This window comes from Phyllostomus discolor, chromosome 15 (genome assembly GCF_004126475.2).
Source record: "Phyllostomus discolor isolate MPI-MPIP mPhyDis1 chromosome 15, mPhyDis1.pri.v3, whole genome shotgun sequence".
NCBI lineage: Eukaryota > Metazoa > Chordata > Mammalia > Chiroptera > Phyllostomidae > Phyllostomus > Phyllostomus discolor.
This window is the reverse complement of record NC_040917.2, coordinates 5,836,621-5,850,112: the sequence shown is the minus strand read 5'-3', so window position 1 is coordinate 5,850,112 and position 13,492 is coordinate 5,836,621. Positions and strand designations below refer to the sequence as shown.

Sequence of the window (13,492 nt, the reverse complement as noted above, 5' to 3'; positions counted from 1 at the left end):
GGGTCCGCATCCCCGCGTGGGTCCCGGTAGGTTCAGCTATCAAGTTTTCCAGGCAGCTTCCGGTGGTCAGCGACCCTCCGAGGCCACAGCAGACTCAGTGCTTGATTCTGCTGCAGCGGAGGATTCGACTTCCTGCGCGGTCAGCTCCCCCTCCCCTCGGTTACTCCAGCAGCAGTCAGGTCTGCAGCTCGCTGCCCTGGTGCACTCCCTTTCGGTCGGCTCCCCTCAGACGCTGCCGCCCCCTCGCCCCCCTTGCCCCCCTCGCCCCCCTCGCTCACAGGGCTGCACGCCCCGCCCCTCCGGCCACCTCTGGTTTGGGCTCAGCCGCAGCCTGCAGGTGTGTGTAGCACCGGACACGGTCGTCCCCCTCGTGTGTGTGTGTGTGTGTGTGTGTGCCCCCCCCCCCCCCCCCCCCCCCGGCATCAGCACGCGTCTCTCTGGGAGTCCATTCTCACCTGTGTCGCTTCCAGCGTTTGGGGGTCGCGTTCCTTTCACCGTCTGGTCACCTCTACAGACCCACTTCCCAGAAGAAAATGTATCTATGGTTGTATTGGCAATATTTACCAGTAATACCAGTTTCATCATAGTATGGTGACTTCTAGGAAGGTTCGAAGCCAAAAGAAGGCTTCTGATACGATTTTTGGCCGTTTATGTGCGTCGTCATTTATTCTCTGAAGTGATCATGTGATAGTGGTGACACTCACCCCTGTTTTATGGGGCACGCTTGGACTCCCCGAAAAGACACCGTCATGGCTGTGATGTGATGCTGAGCACGGAGTTGAATGGTCTCAGGACCTATCCTGAGCGTCCTGGGAAGCCTGTGATGGCAGAGTGGTCGTCACACACGGCAGTATCATTACTGTGGCTGTTAAACCCTGCTGCAGCTTATTACCGAAAATTTCTATAAAACCTGAATACAAATTGTGGTGAAATATTCTGTATTTCTGTGGAATTGTCCTCGCCTGCTGTATTTTAGCCTTATAGTTAAGCTTTTAAAATGGATTTAGTTCAAGCTGTCATTTGAAAGAGTTTGTATGTAACCCTCTTGCCCACAAATGTTTTCATCTCTCCAGACCCTTTTCTCGTCCTCATCCGTCTGCCAAGGAGAGTCCTCCGTGGTTGTGTCACACCCGGTTGGGTTCAGTTTTTAGAAATCTCAGGATCTTGTAGTTTTATTTAGTATTACTGTTGGAATTTTTAATCTGTCTGGTTCACTTAATGTTTTCCACTCGGCTGGGCATTTTTACAGTTTCCAGAGTTCCTCAAGTACGAACAAATGCCATTACACAGAATCTCTGTAAGTGCAGTTTTGTTTTCATTTTTAAATTGCTGCCTGCTGACAGATTCCCAGGAGTGTGATGATGTAATCAAAACAAACCCAACCTTGCAGTCTTTAAGGTGTTAACGATTTTTCTTCATTTTTTTGTGTTTTGTTGAAAATAGTTTCATTATTTAGATTTTCATTTCTTAGTCATTGGCAAGGTAAAACTTTCCCCATGAGTTGATATGTGTGTTTACTCTTATGTGAATTGTCTGTTCCACGTACTTCCTCTGTTTAATCTGTTGGTATTTGTTTACATGCTTGCATAAGCTCACAACCTGTTGTAATCATTTGTGCCGATTATATACTTTTTTAGTATATTATTTTACCTCTTATGCAGATATTTTATTTTTTTTTAAGATTTCATCTATTTTTAGAGAAAGAGGAGGGGAAGGAGAAAGAGGGAGAGAAACATCAATGTGTGGGTGCCTCTCGTGCGCCCCCTACTGGGGACCTGGCCCGCAACCCAGGCATGCGCTCCAGATGGGGAATCAAATCAGGGACTCTGGTTCACAGGCCCGCACCAAATCCAACAGAGTCACCTCAGCCAGGGCTCTACGCAGATTTTGATTTCTTAGCACACAGAAAGTTTTGAAATTCTTTAGAACACTGCATTTATAGCCATTGTCTGTGGATGATATTTTTTCTTTTTGAAATTATATAATTGCTTCCTGGCTGGTGTGGCTCAGTGGATTGAGTGCCAGCCTGTGAACCAAAAGGTCACTGGTTCAATTCCCAGTCAGGACACATGCCTGGGCTGCAGGCCGGGTGGCTGGTTGGGGGTATGCGAGAGGCAACCAACTGATGTTTCTCTCACACATTGATGTTTCTCTCCCTCTCTTTTTCCCTCCCTTCCCCTCTCTCTGAAAATAGGTAAAATCTTTTCAAAAAATTACATGATTGCTTTTGTTTGCTAATATATTTGTAAATAAATTTACGAATGCAGACATTTACATCCGTGACGGTTTACAAGGGATTTTTGCATGCGCCATCTTAGTAAGTGTCTCCATGAATATTCACAAAGCTCCCTTTCTCTCCCTCCAGCCACCCCACAGGAGGGTCCTTCATTCGTCCAAACAAGGTCAACTTTGGAGTAGACTTTCTCACTGCGGTTGAGAACCGCTATGTGTTAAAAGATGGACCAGAGGAAGACGGAAAAGAGCAAATTGTGAAAATTGCAAATAGACCCGTGGAAACTATTGGTTTTGACTCTATTAGAAAACAGCAAAGGTAAGTGGGGCTGATCGTGGAAGAGCAGGCCCTGAGCCCCACCGCGGCTTGGGAGCACGTCCTGCGAGCATGCGGGCGCCCGGGGCCTCACGGCCTCACTGCCCTGTGCTTCCCGCGCAGACGGCAGTGGGAATCGAGGAACCTGAGGGGCGAGTGTTCAGGGAAAGTAAAACCCTGACTTCAGCTCAGGGCTGTTGGACTTCTCTAGATTGGAATTAAAAGATTGATTTGCCCATTATTAATATTGATACCATGCTATCTGATGTCGACTAAGTATTAAGTAAGCACGGTTGACACCCTGGTCCTCTTGTATTTTGTGGTGGTGTTTCTAGCTGGTTGATGTCCCAAATGGAGACAGAAGTGCACGTGGTTACCTGGCTAGGTTGCTGCACACCCTTGTCACCTTTGCCCCACCCAGACCTACTGAGTCAGAACACCCTGGTCTCTTGCTTCTAAGCGCCCCAAATTATTGTGTAGCCATTTGAAGGGCATGAAATAAAGCATTTTAAAACTGCTGATTCCTGTCTCTGTTCTCTGAAATCTATACTGATTCTCTGTAGAAGCCCAGTGTTCATTCTGATGAGTGGTCTGGATCAGGGAGAGTAAAGGCTGATGTTCAGGTGAAAACTCAGCAGCCCAAGAACCTTCCAGGGGTTAGTGATGGTCTGTGCTGTGGTTTGACCTGACCCAGATGAAGCGTCCTAGTAGTGACCCCTGGTGGCCACTGTGGAAAGTGGATTTGCAGCTGCTAGGCACAGGCCTGTGATCTTAACTTTGTAAAGAGTTAAAAATTGGTTTTGTTCCAAGTACTGTTCCTTTGTTATGTTTTGGCTGTTTCTGTTATTCAGTTTTATACTATGGCTGGTGTGTGGCTCAGTGGCTTGAGTGCCAGCCTGTGGACCAAAAGGTCACCAGTTTGATTCCCAGTCAGGGCACGTGCCTGGGTTGCGGGCCAGGTACCCAGTAGGGGGCACAAGAGAGGCAACCACACACAGAAGTTTCCCTCTCTTTCTCCCTTCCCCTCTCTCTAAAAATAAATAAATAAAATCTTTAAAAAAAAGATTTAGGGTTGGGGCAGGGGTGTGTGGTGGGTTGAAAATGGAGACAACTGTACTTGAATAATAAAAAGAGATTTAAAATAATGCAGAATTTAAAGTGTACATAGGGACAATGTGTAAGAATAAATTCATTTCTTGATAGCTCTGCTTTTTAGCATAGATGACCAGTATTTAAAAAACTTCAATAAATCATGATTTCTAAAAAAGCAACAACTTGATTGTTTGTTAATTACAAAACAGTATACATTGTTGAAAATTTAGAAAATTGAATAAAAGAAAGTCACAACTAATGCCACCATCAAGAGATAATGCTCATTGCTTTACTTTTTTTTTCCATTTAAGTATCTTTTACCTTAAAAGGTGCCCTTTATTTTTCTTATTGATTAATCTCTTTCAAAGAGTACCATGGGCTGTGTGAATATTAACAAGTTGCAAACACATTTTCCTTCCCTAGTTTATGGACAATGCATAGTTCTTGAATTTTTCTGGCGAGTGACCTTCTTACTTGAATGTCACTGCATTCAGTAAAGAGCGAGTGAACTCTTGGAAGGAACCCGACCCTGGCGTCAGGCGGAGCCACTTCCCAGCCCACACGGGTTAGAGCTGATGTTCTAAGCCTCGGCTTCCCCGTTTACAAGTTGTCGCCTAAGCTGTGGGAGCGGCTGTGAGTAACAAGCAAGGTGGTGCCAAGCAGGGCGCGCGTCACCAGTAGGGCGGGCAGCCTCCAGCTGGCCAGCTTTGAGGTTGTAGCTCTAAGAAAAGACTCAAAGGAGCCAAAACCAATAGAATCTATTCTGCGCGGCTTCTCCCGGAGGTGGCTTTGGCTCTGGACTGCCGTCTGTGTTGAGACGGGGGGCCCCTGCGTTTGTACCCTGTGTTTCTGGCACTGCAGCGAACCCCCTGGGGCACAGCAGGATATTTTTAATTGTAGAGGGAAACAGTGACATCTGTCGGACACTGTGCAGACTTGTCCTTTGAGGTAGTTCCCAGTTTCGTGATACTCCCACCATGCCTTTCGGTGGTGGCACGTTCCTGCCAAGCTGGGCAGGCAGCGCTGGTGAAAAGCTGGCCCCTCCTGAGCTCACCGCGCAGCAGGAAGTGGGGCTGGCGGTGGGCGGTCTGATCCCAGTGAGGGAGTTGTGTGCTCGGTGCCTTCCCTGAGCGTGATGGCCTCCCTTTCACCCACATTGTAGCAGGTGTCAGAATTTCCTTCCTTTTTTCAAAAAAAGATTTTATTTATTTTCAGAGGTGGGAAGGGAGGGAGAAAGAGAGGCAGAGAAACATCAATGTGTGGTTACCTCTCACATGCCCCTCCTCACCTGGGAACCTGGTCCACAACCCACGTATGTGCCCCTACTGGGAATCGAACCAGTGACCCTTCAGTTGCAGGCTGGCCCTCAGTCCACTGAGCCACACCAGCCAGAATTTTCTTCCTTTTTATGGCTGAATAATAATGTTCCATTTATCTGCTTCTTCACTGATGGGTTGCTTCCACCCTCTGGCTATTGTGAGTGATGCTGCTGTGACCTTGGGTGGACTTCACAGCATTAGGCAGACATGAACTCTGAAGCAGAGAGGGCCTCACTCGCCCCGCACTAGAGAAGGGGGTGGAGCTGGGACTTGAACTCAGGCAGTCTGGCTCCAGCTTCTGTGTTCCAGACACTCTCGGGCCCTTTAACACATGAGCTGTCTTAATAAATAGAAAACACAGGCTCTCTAGACTGAGCAGTGGCTTCTGAGGGTATCCGGGAGGCTGCAGCTCCACGCGGTCCAGGCTGGGTCCTGGAGAGCCTTCCACACGTGAGTGCGAGAAGCACGCGCTGTTGAGAGTCATGTAAACACCTGCCGAGGAAGGAGCAAACTCGGTCACTGTGGTCTGTTCGGAGAGTGAGTGTACGAGGTGTGGAAGCGAACGCTCCAGGGGCCGTGTGCTGCCACCACGGCGAAGTCACTGCTGACCAGTGTGCTGTGGACAGAGAGCGGAACTGGTGGAAGGCTCCATTTATGTCACGTTCCACAATGTACAAACGTAGCCTCATCGTTCAGGGATATGGAAATAGTGACACTACCGAGAAATGCTTAAGATTAAACAAACACCAAGTGCAGCGCCCTGGTCACCTGTGGGGGGCGTGGAGGGGTTGCCATGCGAAGGGACAGAGGACTTCAGTCGTCTGTGTAGTGTTCACAGCGCTTTATTTCTTAAGTTGGCGAGTGGGTCCTGGTGTTTGTTATTTGTGGTACCTTGTCGTGTATCAGAAATGTGTTTTAATTTTTTGAAGGGCCCATGGGAAGCGCACATTTCTATAATATGCGAACTATGTGTTTTTCACACAGCCAGCTGAGCACATTGCAAGAAATTTCTCTGCGGAAATGCGCTATATGTCGTGCCGGGGACAAGGGAGCCATTGCCAAAGCGTGTCCCAGTATCCTTTCAGTGATAACCCATAGCTGCACCCCGGCTGAGGTTCGACACCTGTGCGGACACCGCCTGTCGGCCACCCCGTGTCCATGGTCTCTGGCCTCCTTCCTGACAACAGCCCAGCTTACCTGGGGCAGCCGCTGCCCAGATACGTCATGTGCGTTTCGAGGCCCCTCTGCTCTCGGGCGAGGCAGTGACAACCCCTGGCCAGCGAGGTGTGAAGGGGCCTCCGGACGGGACTCCTTGAGAGGGGACCACCGGGGCCGGCTCCGGCCTCTGCCCATCGCCCGCACCTCCCGCCTGGCCCTCGGCGCGGACAGAGCTCTCGGGCTCGGCCCTGTGAACACGGCGTCAGGGCGGACGGGCCCGGGCTGCAGAGGGCAGAGGAGGAGCGAGTCCCGAGTCCCGGGCCAGTGTCCCGGGGTCATCACCACACCTGCCCAGCGGGCTTGTGAGTGAGGAAGTAAACTCTTCCCTTTAGTGAGGTTCCCATCTCACGCAGCTGAGTCAGTTTTGTTAAAATACCTCAAAACAGGCTTTTCCAAAGTTTGTCATCCCTCTCCTCTACTGTCCGTTGTAAGTGGTTCCCCCCAGATACTGCTTTGTGCCCACAGCTAAAATACAGGAGGTAAGCCTTCCCTTATGGAGCCAGAGAGGAAGTGCTTCAGCCCTGTGGCCTTGTGGGGCATCATGTAGATACTTAAGTGACCACCTTCAGGGGGACCCTTTAAAAACGTGGATGTCCTCCCAGCCCTGGGCCGTGTCACAGCGGGCGGGCGGGCGGCGGGCACAGCCCCAGTTTGTGGCCAGGCCGAGCGGTTTCCCCCACTCGCCTCCCTTCTTCCTGGTCTCGTCACAGACCTTCCCAGTTGTACCTGCCGGGCGTCCCCTCTGTCCAGCCAGCTCCGGGCTGGGATGGACAGCATCCTTTTGATGATAACTCGCTTTCTGTGTGTTTTATCGGTGCTTAAGGAGCCCCCGTTGCATCTCGGAGCCAAGAAGAGGGTCTGGGGTTGGGGCCGCCTTGCGTTCAACCTGCACTTGGTCAGCTGCCTGAGGCTGCAGTTACTAGCCCTCCGCGCCCGTTTTCTTGTGAAAAAGGAGACCCACACGGCACCGAGCGGTCGCCCGGCCCCGGCCCACGGTGGCACCTGCCGCAGTTCCATCTCGGTTCTCCCTCGGCCTTCTCCCGTGCAGAGCAGTGGAGCGCCCACCGACTGACCACACGGGGTCGGCCCGCTCCTGCTTGTGTCCAGCCCAGACGGCTCCCCTTCCAGATCTGCCTTCCCAGCTGTGTATTTGATACGCTGCCTCTCAAATCTGACACCTGCTAGGAAAACGACAGTTCATCGTGGCCCCAGGCCCCTCCCCTCGACACCCAACCAGCCAACTAGTTAGCCCTGCTTTCGTGCCAGGACCTGGACTGGGCCTTTCTCACCCCTGGAGGGGCTTCCTCTGGTCTGGTCCAGGGAGCCCCCACCCCGTTCCTGCTCTGTCTCCCCTCCCTGCAGTCTGTTGCTTGTTACGTGAACACAGCGACCTTTGAGAGGCTGGGTCCGACCCCAGCACTGGCTCCACGTCCCGCACCTCCCACTTGAGGCAGAGACTGGCAGACTCGTTAGTGGTCCACAGGCCCCCGTGGTCCGGCCTGGCCCCTGCTGCCGGTGTGAGTGCAGCTCCAGCCCCTGTGCAGGCCCGCCCGCCATTGTGTCCTCAGGGCCTTCGCTTGTGCCGTTCCCTCTGCCTGGGTACTCTTCTTCACATCAGCAGGCCCTCATCTCAAGTTCCCTGCTCAAAGGTCACCTTAGTGGGGAAGGGAGTCTTCTCTGGTCCTGTCTGCAGGTTGCCCGTGCCTCCTCTCCTGCCCGCTCTGCTCGTTGCCCTGAGCATGCGTCCACCCGGCAAGTCTGGACAGTTCCCCACTGAGAGCTGGCTGTGCTTGCTGCCGGGCTGCGGCCCCCAGTGGTCACTTGTGGGACGGACGGGCAGTGCGAGTCTCCTTTAGCTGGTCCAGCCCTGCTCCAAGCTTCTCTTCATCTCTCTGTCCGGGGGTTTTGCTCAGCTGTGTCCCTTCCTGATGGCGCTGCCATCACTCCTCGCTAGCATTCAGCCCAGGTGCCTCTTTCTGTCCTGCTTGACGCTTCCCTGAGTCCCTGTACCAGTGGGTGTCAGCCACTTCATCTGGTCTGCAGGAGACCCTCAGGATGCCCGCATTGTGCCTAGCACCTTGGACTGTGTGTCTGAGCTAACCCCATCATCTCTCCTGGTGATCTGGGGATTCCTGTGGTGCGGAGGGTGATGGGGAGCCATCAGAGAAGGGGCGAGTGCTCAGTGTGCGGCTGCCGCTGCCAGGGGACAGCCTAGGTGCTTGTCAATCACGAGTGCTGTCACTGACCTTTTCTGTCAGTTGGAGAATGTGGGGGTGCTGCAGCGGTGACACTGGGCTCTCGCTCTTTGATTGTGGGTGCTCGTCTCTAGTCTGCAGTTTTGCAGCATTTCAGGTTCTGGGTGAATGGGTGGATGACTGAAAAGGTAAAAGCAGGGTGTGCAGAGGAGAGGGCACACATGGCCCATGCTCCGGAGTCAGAGGCGGCCGCTGTTATGTCCTTCATGCACCTTTCTGTGTTACCGTTTCTTAACATGTGCTTTAGACGTGAGAGAAGTAGATCTGTCAGCAAACCTGCTGTCAGCGTGGGGCGAAGTCGTAGACATTGCGGATCAGCTCAGACACCTGGAAGTCCTCAATCTCAGGTAGGGGCTCCGGGTCCCCTGCTGCCTGGCCTAACGCTCATCCCTCCTCGCTCCTCCTGGCAGCTCCGAGGGGACGAAGTGGGAGGGATGCCTTAGCTGAATTTAGCTGAAACTTATTATAAATTTTCAACTTCTTTCATATTTTTTGATGATTAGCCTTCAAAGTCACACGAGGTGACTCATTAATTGGGACTGTGTTTTGATTGGGTGGGGGCCGGGCCAGGTTGATGCACTGAGCTGGCAGGTCCCATTCTGGTGAGCTTGATGGTGAGAGATGCCCACTGGGGTCACTGGCATTTAACTGGGGAGAAGTCCTGAATCTTTCTGAAGCTTCTGGCATTTAACTGCTTCAGGAATGAGTGATTGCACTGGAATACTTTAATTCAGTTCTGATAAAAGATTTTTCACTAATTTGTCCTGGGTGGTGTGGCCCAGTGGTTGAATGCCAGCCTGCAAACCAAAGGGTTGCTGGTTTGATTCCCAGTCAGGGCACATGCCTGGGTTGCAGCCTGGGTCCCCAGTGGGGGGCACATGAGAGACAACCACACATTGTTGTATCTCTCCCTCTCTCCCCCTCTCTAGAAAAAGATAAACAAAAATCTTAAAAAAATGTTTTTTCACTAATCTATGTGTTTTACTAATGTCCATTTCCCAGGCTTTCCCCAACATTTAGTTAGTTTTAACCTCAGAACCTAACCTTCCAAGAGCTCGGCCAGGCTCTCCCTTTTGTACTTGAGCCAGCGTTGTGCACACAGGTGAGCTGCACCTGGCTCAGCCGGCCGGTCAGGCCTGGATGTGCCTCGTGCCCGAGTACAGCAGAGGGCGGGGCCGGCCCATGGCGTCATCTCCCCTGAAAGCACGGGCTGATGTGTTGGCGTCTGTCATGTGCCACCCTTTCAGCATGACCGCCCAGGCAGAGGGCTGTCTGGGGTCAGGGTCTTGTGAACTTGAAGGACCCGACGGCACAAGGGCAGACTGTTTAAAGCAGCAAAAATCTGGCCCACAACCCAGCCTGTGTTTGGGACCCGAGGGCGGGTGTTCAGGTCACAGTGTCCAGAGCACATACCTGGGCGCTGCCTTGCAGGTGCCTGAGCGTTTCAGGGATGCGCGGCCGCTCCCGGCTGCCCTGACCCTGCGGAGCGTCTGCATGCCAGGCACCAAAAGGTCGTAGATTGAAAACACTAGCAATGAGGTGTTCTTGACTCGCTTTGTTTTCGATACACTTTTAAGGCTGAACCAACCAGACTGCTCTCACTAAATCCCAAACTGCTGCCTTCCGTGACTGCCCCCGTCCGGCCCGCTGCGCTGCAGTGCATGAGTGTAGCTTCTTTCCCTCCCCAGGGACAACAGGCTGAGGTTTCCCGCCGCCGGCTCGCCGCCTGCAGCCGCAGCGTTTCCTGCACTGAAGGTTCTGGTCCTCAGCCGAACGGGAGTGACGTGGGCCGAGGTAGGCCTCCTCTTCGGTCTGTTACCCGGTAACAAGCCATTGTAAATTGTTGGTCTAATAGAGAATGGAAGCATAACTGTGGCCTCATCCCAGTCATCTGTGACCTGAACAATAGGCTTCTTTAAGTGCCTTGCTGAATCACGGCAGTGAGGCAGAATTTTCGTCCAAGAATCCACGGTCTCGGCTCATCCAGGGCTGGTCTGGGGCCTCTGGGAACGGCGGCTCCGCAGGGCCAGGCAGTGGGCGTGCCGAGCTGGGGGAGCTGTAGAGTCCGGTGCTGACGGAGCTCTCGGCTATTTGAGTTTTCCACACGTGCTATCAGGGCAGAGGAGGGGCGGCAGGAAGCCCTCACATCCTCTTCTTGCTTCAAGTTCGGCTCTGGATTCCCGTCCATTGCTCGCAATTGGGAGGCCCTGGGTCCTGGCCCTGCCGGCGTCTGCCCCGGTGCTGCTGTGCTGTCTCCAGGGCCACCGCCGTCACACGCCCAGCACAGTCCGCGGTCAAACAGGCGCGGAGAGTCGTTCACCTGTGAAACGCCACAGGCGCCCCACCGGGAGAGGTCGCCTTCAACCGTGGTCGCAGCCCAGCGCTCCTTTCCTGGGCTCTTTTCTGGGACCCCCTCTCCAGGGCCAGGTGTAGCAGCAGAACGGGAGGCGCCCACAGAAATGCAGGAGGGGCGACGGCAGTGAAGTTCAAGTGAGAAAACTTGGAGTCACTGACAGATTTTGACTGACTAATATGTTCTTTACAAACGCAGACTGTCATCGGGGATCGAGGGGAGGTGTTCAACGTCAGTGTCCTTCCTTCGGTGAGGGGAACAGTACTGGGTGGCGAGAGGGGGCGAGGCGCCTCTGCGGCCGCCCCCTGGTGCCTCAGTCTGTTCCCAGACAGACCTGCGTGCTGCGTTGGCTCCGTGCCGAAAGACGCGCTCCACGCTGTTCCCATGCGGCCTGAAGTGTGGTCTTTAGTGACATGTCCTATAAAGCGCTTCGTGTCTCAAACCGTGACCAAACTGGACTCGTGTGCAGGGTGTAAAACACACACACGGAGGCGGCCCCGGCGGAGGCGCCTGCCCTGAGCCGTGTTTTGCCCGCAGGTGCTGCGCTGTGCGGAGGGCTGGCCGGCCCTGGAGGAGCTCTACCTGGAGTCGAACGGCCTTTCCATCTCCGAAAGGTAGCACGGCTTGCTCAGCTGCACCTGTCGGCATCTCCTTACACTGAAGAAATGGTCTCTGTTATAAATCTGTTAATTTTTAGAAAGACTTGCAAATAGGGATTAGAAAAGTGCTTATTTCTTGCCTTTGCAATTTAGAATGTCAACTGGACTTCACCACTAATTGAGGAAAAACTCATGAGGGTGAAAGCCCGGAGTTAAATATTTTTGAAAACATGAATTTTATGTTTTACATAAATATACTTACTTCTCTGTCTAAATGGAAATTCTGTAGGATTTGCTATAAGGATTAAGTGATGCAACTGTTTCAGGTCGATGTACCTTAAGTGAATTAAATAATGTCTCATCTTCCACTTCTGATATCGTTAAATTACTATGTAAAATGAATTTAAATGTGGGCAAATTTACAACAGATTCTCAAAGGATTCACATTAACAAGACTTTGCTGTACAGAATGATTTCATTTATTATATAGGCAAAGGCAGGTTTTTCAAAATGAAACTTTTATTTTGAGGTAATTTCAGATTCACATGCAGTCGGACCTGTTACCCAGTTCCCCCACCGGCGACGTCTTGCGGAGCCGTGGCCCAGTGTCCCCATCACAAGGGTCCCTGCTGTCGTCCTTCTGTAGCCACAGCCACGTGCCCCCCGCCCCCACCCTCTCCTGAGTAGCAGACGTAGGTGTTTTAAAGCTATGTGTTTGCAAACGACTAAGGTATTAACTTCATGTTGAAAAAATTTTATTTCCATATAGGCCGGCCGATGTTCTACAGATGGTCAAGTTATTAGACCTTTCCCATAATCAGTTAATCGATGAAAATCAGCTGTTTCTAATAGCATATCTGCCCAGGTAATTTGCTCCTAAAATGCCTGTTCCATTAGTGCGCAGTAAATTTTTAGTGAGTGGGTCATAAGCCATACACGCTTTTGCAACAGAAATACAGTAATGGAGGAATTCTCAAATGGAGTCACTCTCTTCGGGAAAGTTTTATCTGAATTCATCTAGGAAGCTGACTTGTGAAACCGCATACAAAGCAGTCTACATCAGTCTACCGTACCAGATAATTGAGAATGAACAGTTTGGCCCTGGTGCTGAAGTCTTCATTCATTCAACTGTGGGCAGAGAGGCCATGCCCCTCTCCTCTTTGAGACCCACTTAGCACCCAGCGCAGCGGTGAGGCACCCAGCACAGTTCCGTCACTGTGGAGTCAGGAGAGCGTAGTTTGCATGCCCTAAATGGGACTTCATGGTTTCTAAGCAATTCACCTGGAGTAAAAACCCTAAGGTGTAGCAAAAAATTTACAAATGTAGACTGGCTGATGGCCTAGGCATTTGATACTGTTCTGTGCAATCAGATTGAACATTTGCAATTTCAGATTAGAACAACTAATTCTTTGTAACACTGGGATTTCTTCTCTACACTTCCCGGATGCTGGGATGGGTATGTAAGATTACGACATTCCCCTCCCCTGCGGCAGCACTTTAGCATTTCTCTCACTTCTACGGTGTAACTTATTTCTCTTTTTCCTAGGGTGCAAGACATCGATGTTCCCTGCCTTGCAGAACCTTGTAGTCAACGACAACCGGATATCTCAGGTAAGAGCTCCTTCAGGGTGTGCATGGCCTCTGCTCTCCACCACACCCCACGCTGGTCTGTAGGTTCCTTCCATGGAAAAATACTTTAAATTTTCTGAAAGAGAAATGCTCCCTCAGCCGAAACTCGTTTTATAAACCCAAACATATTAAGAAAAAAATCGGTTTTTACTCCCGCCTCAGCAGACTCCCGTCCTTGGCCCAGCTGGAGGGCTCGGTGTGGTGGATCCCTGGACCCCAGACTGGACTGGCGACTTCGCTTTTCTGTTGCCGGTTCAAGTAACCTGAAGGATTAGCCTGAAGCACGTTTCTTCTCTTTTGCCGGGTCTCAGTGGTCCTCTATCAACGAGCTGGATAAGCTGCAGAGCCTGCGCTCTCTGTCCTGCCGAAGAAACCCCCTGACCGAGGGGAACGGTGAGCAGACCGCCTACCGGTTCATCATCGCCAAGATCGGTCAGCTGCAGACCCTGAACAAGTGCCAGGTGAGTGCCAGGGCGAGG

The 13,492-nt window shown here is 51.9% G+C and overlaps 1 protein-coding gene across 3 annotated transcripts in view; it reads left to right on the top strand.

The window, feature by feature from the left end:
- TBCE (tubulin folding cofactor E) overlaps positions 1–13,492 on the top strand; it is a 60,326-nt gene that overhangs the window by 40,270 nt on the left and 6,564 nt on the right. For all 3 annotated transcript variants that reach the window (XM_028531175.2, XM_036016097.1, XM_036016098.1), the window contains exons 4-12: positions 2,366–2,551; positions 5,944–6,032; positions 8,680–8,779; positions 10,121–10,226; positions 11,323–11,399; positions 12,154–12,249; positions 12,776–12,840; positions 12,931–12,995; positions 13,325–13,474. In XM_028531175.2, coding sequence (XP_028386976.1) covers positions 2,366–2,551; positions 5,944–6,032; positions 8,680–8,779; positions 10,121–10,226; positions 11,323–11,399; positions 12,154–12,249; positions 12,776–12,840; positions 12,931–12,995; positions 13,325–13,474 — 934 coding nt within the window. The remainder of the gene's footprint in view (positions 1–2,365; positions 2,552–5,943; positions 6,033–8,679; positions 8,780–10,120; positions 10,227–11,322; positions 11,400–12,153; positions 12,250–12,775; positions 12,841–12,930; positions 12,996–13,324; positions 13,475–13,492) is intronic.